Below are 15225 nucleotides of genomic sequence, written 5' to 3'. Positions count from 1 at the left end.
CTACCTCGCTTAAGCACTGTGCCCATGTCAGTACACATATTGACCGTGCCAAGAAGGGGATAGAGGGACTTACGTATCCTCGTAAGTGATGAAGCGACTGTTCAGGACAGCCGAAGGATCGCGTTCCTCGACTTTGTCTCTCTTGCTGACGGAGTCCTCGTACGTAATGAACCGACTGTTCAGCACAGCAGAGGGATCACGCTCTTCCACTTCATCTCTTTTGCTGATGGCGTCTTCGTAGGTGATGAACCGGGTGTTCAGTACAGCGGAAGCGTCACGTTCCTCGACGTCATCTCTCTTGTTGATGGCGTCCTCATAGGTTATGAACCGTGAATTAAGCACTGCCGAGGGATCGCGTTCCTCAACCTCATCTCTCTTATTGATCCCATCCTCGTAAGTAATGAACCGCGTGTTCAGCACGGCAGAGGCATCACGCTCCTCAACTTCGGATGGAGCTGCGACAGGAGCCGCTCTGACAGAGCTGGCCAGGGTGATAAGGACCGCGAGTGCGCCCAACGCAGTACGCATATTGAAATAAAGTGGGAAGTCAAAGACTAAGGAGGATGATAATTTGGAGTTCAAAGAGCTTGGAGGGAAGAGGAAGCGATGGGTAGAGAAGTTGATTGCATCCGCCAGCACATAAGGACACCACAAACCTGACCTCGAACCTTATATATTCCGTACTCCCTGCCTTATTGTATGTTCTCTGGTGTACGCCTGCTTGCCAAGGAGGTTCCATACCAACCTCGTCGGATCTGGAGTCCTTTGTGTTGGCGCCGGGCCAAGGGAATCGTGAGCGGCTGCATCGAATGCATCCATCCTCACATCAGCCCATCGTAGACGTGTTCGGGCATTCACTCCAAAGCGGGGTTAGCGTAGTATCTAGTTAAAATCTCACTGTTCCAGGATCTCGCAAATGAAGATGTTTAGGGCCTTCGACTTCGCTGCTGATGCGGCAGGAGCGGTTGGTCAAAGGCCAATGATCACACCAAATGTCGAGTAGTCAATTTAATCATGCATGATTAACTCTCGCCAAGTACTTCCAGGCACTCTGTCGTTGCAACGCGCGGAAATTCGGCACCATTTGGCCCCCAATGGTGATATTAAGATCAATGATGAGGTGCATTGATGTGAGTATGGAAGGGTAGGGCGGATGAAGGTCGAGCTCGCTCCGAGGATAAACGCAGTCTTGGCTAGTTTGTGGACACTCCCCCTCCACCTCCCTGTTACCTCTGCATTGCATTCTCTCCAAGGCAATCCCCCACGATTTCGTGTGTAATCTACGGAACATTTTGTGCCGAGTTATCCCCTCCGGTGCTCTGCCTTCTCCCACCATCAACAATCTCTGCGTTTTGCATCTTCCTACTCCTTCCTACCTCCACCGCACACAGCCATTCATCAACCCATGATATCGTCATGGCCGGAGCCAGGATCGAAGACAGACAGAGCGAAGAACGCCTCATATCAAGTTTTGACGAGGAAAACATCCTCAAAGACAGTCGAAGTCCTTCCACGAGAAGACCACGAAGGTGCCGGTATCACCCCAGTGGGACTTTGATTCTATCTTTGTGGACTTTATTTCTGTTCATAGCTTCTGCCTACCTTTGGTCAACAATAGCTCGTCATCGAAAGACAGCTGCCGCATGTCAATGCGATGACTACCTACCCATCGATTCTCCAGCCTTAGAGGCCCTCGAGAACACAGGTCATATTGAAAAGTTCGACGGCAGCTTTGCAAAGCCCAATGCTTTCAAAGGGCCACCAAGTCCTGCTATCGATGCTGCCTGGGACGATATAACTTATGCTTCTGGTGATTTATCCCGAATGGACCCAGATAGAATGAACACGAGGCTTACAACCCGTCTATTTCAGGTGGCGTCATCAATGTTGATGAGCAAACTCTTCAGAATATCAATGCTTCCGAATACTCAGTTGGACTGTCTCACGAACTTGGTGGCGGTTACATGGGCTCGGTGGAAGTTTTGCATCAGCTACACTGTTTAAATATGCTCCGCCAAGCGAGTTACGAGGATTATTATAGGGACAAGCCGGGTCCGTGGGAAGATAGCCCGCAGATTCTACGGCACCATCTTGGTAAGTCATGAGTAGAAGACGTCCGAACACAATGAATGATTGAACAAATGTTGACAAATACCTGAAAACAGATCATTGCATTGATATCCTACGACAAAAGGTAAGCCAGAAGGGTGTCTTGTGTAGCATCGCCATCATTGACACTCAAAGGAAGAACTGGCTAATTGTTGTTATCTGCCAAATAGTTGATGTGTGATGCGGACGTTGGTATCCTGACATATGTGTGGGTGAAGGGGCATAAAGACCCATTTCCAGACTTCAATGTGTATGAAGCTTCCCCCCTTCCCCCCTTCCCGCCCTCCCGCGCCCCTTTCCGCCCATCAACCTTCCGATACACATAGCGTGCTTGAAAGAACGGAAGTATACAGGTACAAAGCTAACATTAAGTGGCATTCGCAGGCACCATAAATGTCGCGATTTCCGCGCAGTGAAGCAATGGGTCGGGCAGCACCAGCTCTATACAACACCCGAACATGGCATTGAGCGCCTTCCTGGAGCAAAGGAGATGCCTAGTCCACCGTAGATACTTGAAATTTACACAGACTACTATTTGCTACGAATATTATTGGCACTTTGATATCCACAAAGTGGCCGCCCAGCAAGCAGTAAGGGGCAAATTCACGGCGTCTATTATCTCGAATGCAGGCTTTGTCAATGTACCTCCTAAATACTGAAGTTTCGCTACATCGATCAAACGAGCATGTTCTGAGGATATTTGGTGCAGAATGTAATTCACTAGTTCAGATACATCTCCAACACCGCCAGATCATCTCTTCTGCGCCACAAGATGAGGAAAGATCCCACCCATTCTGACATGTTTACCCTCGATAGTCTCACTAACAGAAGTCTTCAATTTACGCAGTTCATCCAATTCTATTTTCCCGACATTGCCGTTCTCAACTGCAGTTCCATTCTGAGACTGCTGTTGTTCTATTCTGATGAGTGCAGAGTGCAGAAAAAGGTTGACAGAGTCTGTGAGAAGGTCTGAAAATTGCAGGCAGACGTCTGGATCGGCATCTTCCTGACAGAAACCTCCGGGGCGTAGATTGAAATGAAGGACATTTAGGGCACCTTCTCCATTGGAACCTTTGAGTGAGAGAATCCTTTGCAGCATGAAATGCGGCAGGCTGAAGAAAACGAAGAAGTACACAAGTAAGCCGATGTGATTAGGCGACGGCAGAAGTGAGAGAAAAGCAGTGAGTAGGTAAATACTCACTAAGGTACCAGATCACGAGCCCGTCTCTCAAGATCAATGACCTCCAGTGCTTTGAGCATATCTGGTGTTTCTGGGAACAGTTTGAAAAGTCGGGCTTCGCTTTCCGTCCACTGGAGATAGCCTCCTGGCTCTGTACAACGGAAAAATAAGATTCTAACCACGCGAAGCATACCAAGCTGGTAACTAGCAATGGAGTAACAACTTACTCAAGAGTTGCAATGCATTCTCGAGCGCTCGAGACAGCTTCTCCTCTGTGATAGCGTAAGCAAGGCCACGGATATTGACCAGGTCGAATTGCTCATGATAGCGGGGGTCAAAAGGTTTAGTGCAGTCGTGCTGCACAAGTTGGATTCCCGGGGTGGGGTTTTCGGGGAATGCGGCTGCGTTCAAGTCAAAGCCAACAAGAGACGGGGTGGGGGTTGCAGAGGCCCCAGTTCCATTTTCAAGACCTGGTGATGATAAGAACTGAGCTACTTCCCGCAGCCAGATACCTGTTCCGCAGCCAATATCTGCAACTCTACCCCTCAGTGACGACAAAGGAATGGAAGGGTGGATGAGCTGATTATTGAGAAAGGTCTGCTGGATGAGATTGTGCTGTCGGTTCAGACGCTCGTGTTCTTCTGTTTGCTTGGAACGGTGGGAGAGGACGTATGTCCGGTCTTCAGACTCCACAGTGGAAGGCATATTGAAGAGAGTAGTACAAAGTGAGTTAAGGCTGGTAGGCTTCTGCTTTTGAAGAAATAAGGGATTGAAGAGACGCAAAGGCAAGGTGGGACGGCGAGGATTGCTCCCTGCTTTATATTGGTAGCTGTACGCCGTCACACACTAGTGCTTATGCATAAGTAGAACGATTGAAGGTAGTCACTTGTCTAGTACCGCGTAATTATGTTCCCAAGTTATGATAGCATCTGTACTAGTCGGACCAATGGTATGTATGTTCTGACACGCATTGCACAAGGACGTATGCATTCGTGTGCACCAAGTCTTGGCACGGCCACACAATGGAGGCTTACTCCTCATAGGTTCCTATCTCGTGCGAAATGACAATATATATATGTCTCGGTGAATCATCTTAGGAATATGTCGAGAAATACTGGTTAGTGGAGGGTGTATCGACCATGCCGTGTCCATAGTAGTGGCATCATACAATCTTCTAGCAAAGTCAATTACGGCGGAGCACACTGGTCATATAATATATATTAAACACAACACGGAGTCTATTCAAACCCCAGAGCCACTTTAACACTACAACCCAGGTCATACCCTAATCACCTTTTCGAATCTTCTCATATTCCGGCAAAGCCCACTTCACCATCCACTCCGATTCAAGAATTTGCTTCGTCGTGCTTCGATGTTCCGGTCTAAAAGCAAACATCGGCCGCAACATCGCAAAGATAGCACCTCTCTCTTCTGCATCAAACAAAGGCATTCCTACTTCCTGTCTAGGCAGCTGTACACTATCCTCAAACCGATCGCCCCAGGAGCGATATGGATTCCGCTTAGTTGGCCTCCCATCCTCGGTAAAATTCTCTGGTCGCGCGTTCCATCTGTTCCACCATTCAGGAGGCAAGATACCTAGAGTGTCTACATGCTCACGGGTCATGTAGTCTTCCGTTGCGAGAAATCCTTCAAAAAGTGGCCTCTGAGCAATAATATTCCATATGGTGCAGGCAAGAGACCATATGTCTGATGAAAATGACAGTGGTTTATTTGGTTCAAAGCGAGTTTCAGGAGGACGACTGACAAGCGGAGTGTGAGATTCAGACTTTGCTTCTTTGGAGGAAAAGGCCTCGCCAAAGTCTGTAAGTAGGATTCTTGCCTCTGGAAGTGTGATTTTCTCGCTTGGTTCTCCAAGCCAGATGGGTGCAATGCCGTGGGATGGAACACCAGGAGGAAGCGGTTTACCATCTAGATGAATCACCGGATCGAGCTCGGGCGCTCCATACTTTTCATATAGTTGTTCGGGTGAGAGCTGATCAAAGCTGGGTGGGGTTTTGAGCAGGACATTGCCCATGTGAAGGTCACCGTGGATGAACCCTCGGGCATGCACGTAGTCTACCGCCAGGACTAGTTGCGCAGCCAAAGCCCGGGCGACATTGATCTGGAATAAGCGGACCCATGACCCATCTTTCAGATCAGAGAGGCTAGCCCTGGCAGGAGATGTAACATAGCAAGCATGTTCTCCATTTGGACCATGGATGGAGAAAGTGTCTAGAATCGAAGGGAGCATTGTCTTGCCTGAAAAATCATTGTCTGCAGGACAATGCGGACGAGTGAGGGTGTTTACAATTTCAACTTCTTTCGGATTCGAATCAGCAGTACAGATTTTCACCGCAACATATCTGTTGTGCTGTTCATCACGGGCCAGCCACGTGGTTGAGTAAGTGCCGTGGCCTAGCTTATGGATTACTCGATATCGACTTTGTAGGTGATCTCCAAGTTGTATGGGATGGTATCCCCCTGGCTGATAGTTTTCAAGTCTCTCCACCCCCTCAATGGGTTCGTACAAGAACTGGGACTTGTATTCATCATCCGCAGTCATTGTGCTGAACGCGGTGGCACGGGTGGCACTGCGAGGCTTGATGTGAGGCAAGAATATACGCGTCCTGAGGAGGATGGGACTATTGATGGGCGAGCACGAAGTGCGAGGGCAGAAAAAGCTGAGCGAGGAGAGTGACCATCCTCTCATTGCCGCTGTATGTAATTGGAGTTGATCCAACGGTAGGGAATTACTTATGCACCGTGTTCCGAGAGGTTGTCTGCGCTAGTTTGGATGGTGCTGGGCGACAATAGCAGGAGAAGTCACGGGATTGGCTGAGACGGTATATGAGTAAGTCCGGGTCCGAAACGCAGCGCGTAAACGATTGGCCGGGCGACCTTCAAACAGCAACATGTGGAGTAGATCAACCACTCACCCCTTAAAAGTACGCGGTTATAGTTCCTCGATACTCCGCCATAAGTAGAAACAGGCTATCCGTTGGATCAGAAAGATTTATGGGCTACACGCCCGATTGAAAAAGCCGCCAGGATTCGACAGTTTGGCCATGCTTGCCTGTTTATATTTCTTAGGAGGATGAACACGATGGGCTGGGGAATAACTTCAGGGAGTGAGATCCTGGACAGGGAAGTGCAAGTTGTCATTCGACGCTTTATGGGCCTCTTAAGCGCTACACTGCCCATGCAAGGCTCCGGTGACAGGCAGTAGATTTCTATAAGAGCAAGAACAACCTGGACTTGAACTGGACTCAGTTTTCATTCTGCAACTGCTCATCATAGTCACTTATTTGCCCAAAAGCTTCCAAATCAGCACTAAGCATACTTGTTCTCCTCACCAAATATATCAATCACCCTACAACTATACTACCAGCATCAAGCAAGCATGTCTACTGTCAACATGGTAAAATACTACTTCTATCGGGGTATGCTGCCAACCGACCAAGACAGACTGCGCCAGCTACTGGCCTTGGCATATCAAACAGCCAGAGACAGAAAGCTTTATCCCAAAGCCGTTCTTATTAGGTAAGGGACATAGTCATTTTCCAAAGCTCTGGCTAGATACTAATTCGGCATGTATGTCCTGCTAGGTCCGAAGTCCATGATACAACCAGCATCAACGGCGTACGCCAGAAAGACCCTTTGGGTCCACACGTGACCCTTTGCTACAAGGATGAAGCTCAGCTCCTTCGCGGAACTCATATCGCTAGTCACGGCTATGTTCACGGAAAGGATGACCTTGAGTTTGTGCGCGCAACGCACGCCGGAGAGAAACCCGACACCGCTAAAAGGCAACAAGGAAGGAAGACGGTGTGGCCATCAGATGAGGAGCTTGTGGCTGCGCCAGAGATCGGCTATGGCCATTTCCCGGAGAATTAGGGGCTCAGTCGCTTTCTCCTAAAGTGTATTGGTTGGCCAGGGCTTTTGTTTGCTTTTCAATGTCAGTTTCCTTTTGTGAATGTACTAAACTATGTTTGATAATATGCGAGTCTATTCAAACGGTAGTACCTTGACAATAATGACGCGTGAAACATTATTACTACTCCGAGCAAGTTGCTGAATGAAAACTTAAGTTGTAGCTTAGTCCATGCTTTCCGCTTGCGTATTTAAGTCATTGTCAAAACACCACATAAATACAATAGGGTAGGACCCCGGATTAAAATAGGAAAGTCGGCAATATGCAACTTCGCCGAGCCGTAAGGAACCAAGCAAATCTTACTAGGAGGCCCAGTGACATTGGGATTGTCCCCGTTTGGTATTGTGTTAGACGCGGTGCTAGCAAAGACGCGACGATTTGACAAACGCGTTATGTGGATAGGAGGAATGACATGAGGAGACAGGGTCAGCGGTCGCAATGATCGAAGTGATGATAATGGCAATCCTCTCAAGATCATGATGTTCACGGAAAGATCCTACTGTCGCACTACTCAAGATGATTTACCCCTGGTGGGTATACTCTTGGCGGGAGCGGTGGAATGCGAGTAGATGCAGATCCCTGTTTGTGCCTTAACAGTGACGTTGGGACATAAATCTTCGTCGAAATTTGCAGAGACGCGATATGATACTTGTAGTCTATGAGTAGATAGTCAGAAATCTATACACAACTTTGAAGTTCTCGTCATGTGAGGGATGAGTCCGTATCTTTTACGAGGTTGGATTTTTGACATCGACAAGCATGGATTACTGTTCCTTTGAGTTTGATCAATAGTCGAGTAAGGATTAGGTTATTATACACCTCTTCATATGATGTAGATAGGGAAATTGCTCATTGTTGATGAACTACTCATGTGAGGATGGCGTGTTGGTATGTGCGTTCAGAGGATGTATTTCTTACTCACGTGGCGAAAGATCAGCAAAAGAATTGAACGAATAAGGATTGAAGGACGTTACTGCCACACCAGCCAAGCTTCCTCCACACCGGTCTCCGCTCATGCCACACCCTTTGCCGGCCTCAGCAGGGCCGTACCTTATCTAGAGCATGCTTTACCTTCTAAGGCAGGCGGCAGGGTGTGGCTCTAGGAGGGGCGCCGGTGTGGCTGTAGCACCTTTCTAGAGGTTTGGATTTCTGATATTCCAAAGTAAACTACCCTTAGAACGCTTAGAGATTGTAAAACTTGGTCATCATGCTCAAGACAACACTAATTGATTAAGGTCCGTGGAAGCAGGTTTACGTTCAGACAAGCTGGTTTGGTGTCAAGGCTTCCTACCAGGTCACTCAACTGATAAAAGACTACTATAAATATTCTCCTCTGGATACTCAATTCTGCAGCCAACGTAACACAAGCTATTTGAGACCATCCAATAATTTTTTACAAATCATGTCACTGAGCATATCATGAGTAGGGTTTATTGAAGATTTCCCTAGTCAATATAACTAGTTCCTGGTCACCGTGCAGGGCCTCGTGCTATATGCGATCGCAGTATAAATAGCTTTGTCAACACCGCGATGGTGATCCCTGTGTATCTATTTGAAAGATATTGAGATATTTCGGATCTTCATAATTCTCCTCATATAGGATTCAAGGGTCGAGTCACACCGGGCATAATGGATTCTCAGAACTCTCTGCGAGATAATAACAGAGGAGGGAGGTTGTTACTGCAAGGGCAACACTTATCGGAATACGGTGAGTAACATCGATGAATAATCAGGGGAATGATTTTGGTAATCAATATAACGTTTGAAACTAATTCGAGTCAGGCCGATGGTAGCTGTGTGTCTTGGGAGGACTGTCAGTTCGAGCGCCATCATGTAAAATTTAGCATACTACCTTAGAATATTGAACGTAAGAAAGGAATGAAGAATACATAAAATTAAAATATATAATGTATTAATAAGAAAAGTCGATGAATAAAATAAATTAATAAAATCAATTTAACTATATTATATGATCTGATTATTATCTCCAAGTATCATTTAGTATTGGCTGTTATTGTGGGAAATCAGTGAAGATTGGAAATCTGTATCTATACTCTTCCTCATGTATTTGGTTTACAATCGAGAACCTACCCATGTTTGACGTTCTGTTGTAACTTCAATTAATTTTAGATAGACGTATCACACATGCTACCTTGTAGACAGCTTCTAAAAGCCACATAGCGAAGGCCTCTGAGGTCATGGTCATGAATCAAACATCAGATCACCAAGCCCCGACTTTTTTTAGTTATATATTCCATAACATCATCGACAACCCCCTACGACGACTGAACCGCAATAGGGAAATCGGCAATATGCAGCTTTGCCGAGCCGTAAGGGACCAAGCTGATCTTACTCGGTGACCCAGTAACATTAGGATATTTCGGGGGCACCGCAGCGGTCCCCGAATCCTCCTCCCAGGGGACCAGCCATGCATCCGCGAACAAGGCAACGGGGGTGGCATTTTTCGCCCAGATGGGATTTTGAAGTTGTCCATCGCGATCGTAGACCTGCTGAACAGTCACCGAGGTCGGGTCGATAGCATACCGCCAAGCAGAGGTTGGGTCGAGCACATAGTCATGTGTCTGCGCCACAATCTGGTCTGCTGGCAGTGGCTCCAAGGAGGAATAGTTCAGGGGGCTGTGGTAGGTGGAGTTGTAGTCTATGTCTAGCGCGTATAATAATGGGCCGTAGTAGATGGCTGCGGTGCCGTTGGTTGGTGACTTTGTGACCTGGATGCCCATTTCTAGCTCCACAGCTATCTGGGTAGTTTCCGTGGTGAGGTTGAAGGTTTGCAGGTTATTGGAGTCCGAGGAGAGGGGTTTGGAGGATCCGCCAGCGAGTGAGTACTGAGAGCTCGTCTTGTTCACCCAGTCAGGGATACGGACGGAGAATGATAGGTCGGTGGTGGTTGTGATTGCATACTCCAGTCGGCCGGAGAAGGGGTAGTTGGTTGTGCATGCTATGGTCACGTTGCCTGTAGCCAGCTTCGTGCTCAATGTTTCGGGGCCCAGTAGTGCGTGAATCACATGGCTGTCTCCCTCAAGCACATAAGAAGAGGCCACATACTTGGGATAACCCTGGCCATGGTTGACGGTGCAGCAAGGAAAGTTGGGCTCGAGGCCATAGCTGTTGGCGTAGGAGTTCACGTTCCCGAAAGGGACGGCACTTAGGTTGCGGGACCAAGGCTGATTCACCTGCTGGACATATTGATGTGACCACCCTAAGAGAGACTTAGCCGGGGTATTTGTACCAGGTGCTCATAGACTTACAATTCGGTGATAGCGCTGCAGGCAGGGAGTTGAATGCGACGCGCTCGGCTCGGTCTGCGTACGCGTTGGTGCCATAGAACCGATACAGGTAGGCCATGGAGAACATCATTTCGACCGATATGCAGGTTTCCGAACTTGTCCCCTGTCAGTGCTATCAATGGTCAAACAAGAGACGTGCGGGGACCCATACCCTCGCTCGGGACTGAGTCCACCCAGATGCTCATCGGCCGTGATGCTCCCAGCAAGTGTCGACTGGTAAGTGGTGAGCAAGTTCACCGCTAACGAAGTCTGGTCCAACAAGGAAGAGTTTCCATTCATTCGATAGAGCACCGTGGAATACCGTAGGCCTGCTTTGGTCAACACAATATCCACTGTCCCAGGCTTTATTTTCATACCTTCTGCTAAATTGACACCATGGGTGAATGAGCTGGTCGTGATATACGGTGTTCCCAAGGTAGGGAAAACACCCTCAACGAAGAAGGTTGTCCAGTCTTTACCACCGGCGACGCCTCCAGCGAACATAAGCTCTATAGTCTCCCAGATTATTTCAGAGTTGTTTCGTGGATAGTTCTCATACAACCACTGCAACGACATGGGCAACTCATGCGTCCGGGCTAGTCCAAAGCCGTAGGGATCAAACCCGTCTCCAAGCGTCGTGTTTTCGATCAGGCCGGTGAAATTGTCCTTGAGCATAGAATGGGCAAGGATGGTAAACTTATGCATCGCTGTTACAATCCGGTCCGTCTCGGATGGATCTGCTTGTGCGTATTGCTGGACCGCTGGGTCAGAGCCAAGCACCACATGTACACATACCAGACATATGCACTCACCACTAAGCCAAAGAAGAGCAGACTACGTGCCCATATTCCTCGAGTTTGGTGAGTTTTCTCGGGCCCCAGCCATCCATCTTCAGCTTGATTGTCAAGCACGTAATCGAGAAATTCCTTCGCCTGAGCTTTCAGGCGCGCGTCATCAATGGTCCAGGCGAGAGGAACAACGTAGTTGAACCAGTAGGGCGCTGCTTCGTCTAATGTGCTGTACTCCCAGCTACCCCCGACCCATGTCGATCCGGCCACGAAGCGGTAGAAGTCGTTGAGATGGCCAGCTAGTCCATTTGCTTCGAGCTCCAGCTGATCCTGTAACCAGCCCGTCGCGGTGATAGTACCCAAGGGAAATGAGCTATACTTGAATGGTTCGAGAACCTTTCTCATACCTTAATTGGGTTGTCATCATGTATCAGTCAGGATATACATGCATTGGTTATCTTTACTTACTTTCAACAGAATCGCTCATTACTGCTGCCGTGGAGCTCAGATGCAAGGCCAAGGGTAACAAGTGCGACCACTTCATATCTATTGATTATCGCTCAAGATTTTGTCCACAATCAGCGTTGGAGCCTTTGGGTGGCAGATAAAAGATTAAAGCTCGGCTCCTTCTCCGGCATTTTGCCCGCCCTTGCTTGGTGCGACGGGTATTCCCCGCGTGATAGTCCGCTGAGATGCCTGTTTGAGTTGGTGAGTTTCGAAAGACATACGGTGAGATTTAGTATATTAGTCAAGTGGTTATTAAATATATAAAATCGGAAGTTGAGGTAAATAAGTTTTGCCTGTAAAAAATAAGTTGTTTCCTATCCACACGGTCTAAATACCATCGGGCCATCACCAGGGCCGCCCCGTCTTTTGATGCGATTAACGATATACCGATCATTGGTACACCTCCGGGATTTCACCCGACTCCGGAAAAGCAACAAGAACGCGAAACGCTTCATGAAGGAATGGCGGGAATATGCGGAATATCAGTAGATATACCATTATAAATGAACAACTATATCTAAGCTGCACAAAAAGAATCTGTAATCAAGATTCATAAAGTCAATTATCCACTGCATATGTACCACACAGACTGCGTTAGTAAATTGTTGTTGCTAAACCTAACTAGTAGGTATCTCGAACAATCTTAAAATCCATTCTTTGGTCGCACCGATAGTGTAAATGGCTCTGCATCATACTGCCTCCTGGTATATCATAACCTAGGCACTATTGGCCACCAGACGGGCCTCTTCCATATTTTGAATCTCCTGGTTCGATTCTTCTGGTCAGCTCGTCTTCGCTCACTACCAACATCCTTACACCGAAACTCGATTCGAAACCAACCTCGATGGCCGGCACCGCCGAATGCCAAGCAGCAACCAACATCCCTTGCAGGGAAAAGTCACTCTGAATTTCCGACATAGTCCTTTGCACGTCGGTGCCCCAAAACAGTGAGGCTTTGTCCACTCCATGCATGCCGAAGTCAATGGCGATATGGTGCCGGAGTAAATCGGGGTACCTGAGGAAGGCAATCAAGCTTTGCCGCGCACAAGTACGGTAGTAGCCGATGCTTCCCAAAACAAAGCCTACACAGGAGCCGCCAAGAAATCCCACAGCGCCCGCCGTAAAGGCATAGCCCATGACCGTAGCCCCAAGCATGCCGATAATCGCAGCGGACGAGCTCCCCGCCAGCAGACAATGGAACATAAACAGCCCCCTGCCACTTGGCTTGGTCAGGCCACCGACGGTTCGCAGCGCTTGACCTAGTGAGCTGACGGTTTGCGCCGGCGTCTCGCCCTACAATGAACCCAATTGGTGATGAGTGGCGGCGAGAACATTGCGATGCATGAGGTGGGGGAGAAGTACTTGCATGTCGATGGGGCTGGAAGCTTGGAATGGGAAGGGCGTGGTGATGATTAGGGATGATTTAACTAGATTATAAATGGGGAAGTAGTAATGATATAAGGGGTCTCCAAGGATGGCAGAAAAGGGAGCGTTGAATATGCTAGTAAAGCCGGAAATGGAAAATCACATGACTCCGTTGTCAGCCACTGGGCGTGTTGAAACAAGGGTTAAATGCTTCTTAAGTAGTACCAATATAGGTACCACCAGGTCTCATCTCATCTATTCTATACAAGATTCATAATTGCTGGTAAATATGAAAAGCCCTCGTTTTTGACAGACCCGACGACTGACCGAGTTCAAAAGAGCTCCCGATTCGGATTCTTTGTCTCCAGTACAAGTCTAAATCAGTCCAGAAACTGTGCCTTGTGCTCCTCCACCCAGTCGCGAAAGCGTTGTGGAGGGTGATGGGCATACTTTGAAATATTGTCGCCAGTTATGAGAGCCTCGGAGCTTTCAAGATACAAGGAAGCACGGTCGATAACGTTATGAAGGTGCCATTGAACCATTGGGGGCGGGACACCGGCGGCTTCCAATTGCGCAGCACCTTCCTCGCGGGAGACTGCGGTCACCCGGACTATTTGACTCAGAGCCTCCCCAATGATTCCCACAGCCTCCCTCAAAGTCATCCTCTCGGGTCCCAAGAGTCGCACAATATGTTCCTGGGCACCGTGGGCTAGAATCGTCCCAGCAACCTGACCAATATCCTTCGAGGAGATGAAGTCAAACTTCGCCTCCGGGTTGGGAAGTTTCACCTCGCCTTGCTGGATGGCCTGCTTTTGGTGGAATAGATTGCTGGCGTAAAAGGCCGGTCGCACAGTCACGTACGAATCACGTCCATAGACTTCTTCAAGTGCAATTTCCACCTGGGCGTGCTCCCAGGGAACGATGTCAGAGGGGTCCACGTTGTGAATATCGGTGAGGATGAGAAAGCTGCTTAGAAAGACCACAAACTCAACTCCGGCTGCTTTGAGAGTACGGAGAGCGCCTCTCATAAAGTCCTGGTCGTCGAACACACCATAGATAAAAGCCGCCTTGGCACCAGCGTCGCAAACGGCCGCAGCTAGGGTACTGGGCCGGGTCAGGTCGGCCTGATATCTCTTGAACGGTATATGAGCGAGTCGGGGGATGGATTTGGACAGGTTGCGCCTCGCCAGCGAAACCGTGGCTCCCTCATGGTGGGCTTGCAGAGCGGCTGCGGAGCCCACATCCCCCGTAGCACCCAAGATGATGATGTTGTTATACTTCAGCATGATGAGGCAGCAGTTAAAGTGGTAAAAATGAACCTGATAGCGCTCATCGCAGCTTTGTTTACAGGATCTTGATGTGTCTATATACTCAGGAGATAACCACGTCATTCGACCGACGATATTCTGAGTCTTAATGGTTTGTAAGCGGGCATTCAATTAGCCCTAAGTCCGCCCCTCGGGTTTTGCAGTCGACCCGCGTAGGCACTATCCTGTACGCCGGTGTACTATGCCGATTTCAAAGCGACAGTATAAGAACTGACCAATAGTGCTGAATTTTCACTCGTTAGTCGATCTAGTTCGCTTAAACTTGAATGCGTACCCCAAGATGACGAATAATTCGTCCCTCATCCACGCAACAGGAGTAATCTCCTCGTCGTTTGTGGCCGGTAAGTTGACTGAGCTTTGAACTCCAACTACATATTATTCAATTAATCTGAGACTTACTCACAGCCACCCCCCTTTGATAGGTGCAATCTTTACCTCCTCATTTGCTGGTGTTAGCACTGCCCTTATTGACGTTCGAGAATCCCCCGCCCTGGCTGCACAGCGGTGGGTCCACGTGCATCGTCGTTGCCACAAGCTTTGTACGCCATTGGTATTGTTCTCGGCGGCTTGCTTCGGGTGGTTGGGATTGAAAACCCAGGGCAACCGCTTTCTCGCTGCAGCCACTGCATGCCTGGGCATCGTCCCCTTCACAATTATAGTGCTGAAACGATCGGAGATAATATTGTATGCGGCAGCAGCTGAGTCCAATAGTGAAAGCGATCACGTTGAG

The 15225-nt window shown here is 48.5% G+C and overlaps 8 protein-coding genes across 8 annotated transcripts; 2 read left to right on the top strand and 6 right to left on the bottom strand.

Annotated features, from left to right (window-relative positions):
• Positions 1 to 9: 9 nt before the first annotated feature.
• Positions 10 to 593, bottom strand: BO88DRAFT_461443 (uncharacterized protein; the record flags this gene model as incomplete). The annotated part of the gene is made up of 2 exons (XM_025711155.1): positions 74 to 593; positions 10 to 16 (listed from the first exon to the last, which is right to left on the bottom strand). Exons 1-2 carry the CDS (start codon positions 526 to 528, stop codon positions 10 to 12), a joined length of 462 nt encoding a protein of 153 aa, XP_025569016.1. The 5' UTR covers positions 529 to 593.
• Positions 594 to 1416: 823 nt separating this feature from the next.
• On the top strand, positions 1417 to 2708 carry BO88DRAFT_461439 (oxidase ustYa family protein; the record flags this gene model as incomplete). Its single annotated transcript, XM_025711154.1, has 5 exons — positions 1417 to 1810; positions 1873 to 2094; positions 2166 to 2194; positions 2280 to 2359; positions 2494 to 2708. The coding sequence occupies 5 exons, from the start codon at positions 1417 to 1419 to the stop codon at positions 2615 to 2617; spliced, it is 849 nt and encodes a 282-aa protein (XP_025569015.1). The 3' UTR covers positions 2618 to 2708.
• Positions 2709 to 2860: 152 nt separating this feature from the next.
• On the bottom strand, positions 2861 to 3994 carry BO88DRAFT_461438 (class I SAM-dependent methyltransferase; the record flags this gene model as incomplete). Its single annotated transcript, XM_025711153.1, has 3 exons — positions 2861 to 3221; positions 3311 to 3440; positions 3517 to 3994. 3 exons carry the CDS (start codon positions 3992 to 3994, stop codon positions 2861 to 2863), a joined length of 969 nt encoding a protein of 322 aa, XP_025569014.1.
• A 497-nt stretch (positions 3995 to 4491) lies between these two features.
• On the bottom strand, positions 4492 to 6043 carry BO88DRAFT_400791 (kinase-like protein). Its single transcript, XM_025705680.1, has one exon. The coding sequence runs from the start codon at positions 5850 to 5852 to the stop codon at positions 4575 to 4577; it is 1278 nt and encodes a 425-aa protein (XP_025569013.1). The 5' UTR covers positions 5853 to 6043; the 3' UTR covers positions 4492 to 4574.
• A 646-nt stretch (positions 6044 to 6689) lies between these two features.
• BO88DRAFT_379190 (uncharacterized protein) lies at positions 6690 to 7183 on the top strand (the record flags this gene model as incomplete). Its single annotated transcript, XM_025704470.1, has 2 exons — positions 6690 to 6829; positions 6895 to 7183. The coding sequence occupies 2 exons, from the start codon at positions 6690 to 6692 to the stop codon at positions 7181 to 7183; spliced, it is 429 nt and encodes a 142-aa protein (XP_025569012.1).
• A 2313-nt stretch (positions 7184 to 9496) lies between these two features.
• Positions 9497 to 11734, bottom strand: BO88DRAFT_461436 (uncharacterized protein; the record flags this gene model as incomplete). Its single annotated transcript, XM_025711152.1, has 5 exons — positions 11320 to 11734; positions 10885 to 11260; positions 10680 to 10836; positions 10490 to 10623; positions 9497 to 10440 (listed from the first exon to the last, which is right to left on the bottom strand). The coding sequence occupies exons 1-5, from the start codon at positions 11698 to 11700 to the stop codon at positions 9497 to 9499; spliced, it is 1992 nt and encodes a 663-aa protein (XP_025569011.1). The 5' UTR covers positions 11701 to 11734.
• A 593-nt stretch (positions 11735 to 12327) lies between these two features.
• BO88DRAFT_484103 (uncharacterized protein) lies at positions 12328 to 13170 on the bottom strand (the record flags this gene model as incomplete). Its single annotated transcript, XM_025712266.1, has 3 exons — positions 12328 to 12566; positions 12619 to 13095; positions 13165 to 13170. 3 exons carry the CDS (start codon positions 13168 to 13170, stop codon positions 12519 to 12521), a joined length of 531 nt encoding a protein of 176 aa, XP_025569010.1. The 3' UTR covers positions 12328 to 12518.
• Positions 13171 to 13547: 377 nt separating this feature from the next.
• BO88DRAFT_410515 (NAD(P)-binding protein) lies at positions 13548 to 14453 on the bottom strand (the record flags this gene model as incomplete). Its single annotated transcript, XM_025708006.1, has 1 exon — positions 13548 to 14453. One exon carries the CDS (start codon positions 14451 to 14453, stop codon positions 13548 to 13550), a length of 906 nt encoding a protein of 301 aa, XP_025569009.1.
• Positions 14454 to 15225: the final 772 nt, after the last annotated feature.

The sequence above is a fragment of the Aspergillus vadensis genome (assembly GCF_003184925.1).
Source record: "Aspergillus vadensis CBS 113365 unplaced genomic scaffold BO88scaffold_1, whole genome shotgun sequence".
Taxonomy (NCBI): Eukaryota; Fungi; Ascomycota; class Eurotiomycetes; order Eurotiales; family Aspergillaceae; genus Aspergillus; species Aspergillus vadensis.
The sequence above is the reverse complement of the archived record's forward strand: the minus strand, read 5'-3'. Positions and strand labels throughout refer to the sequence as shown.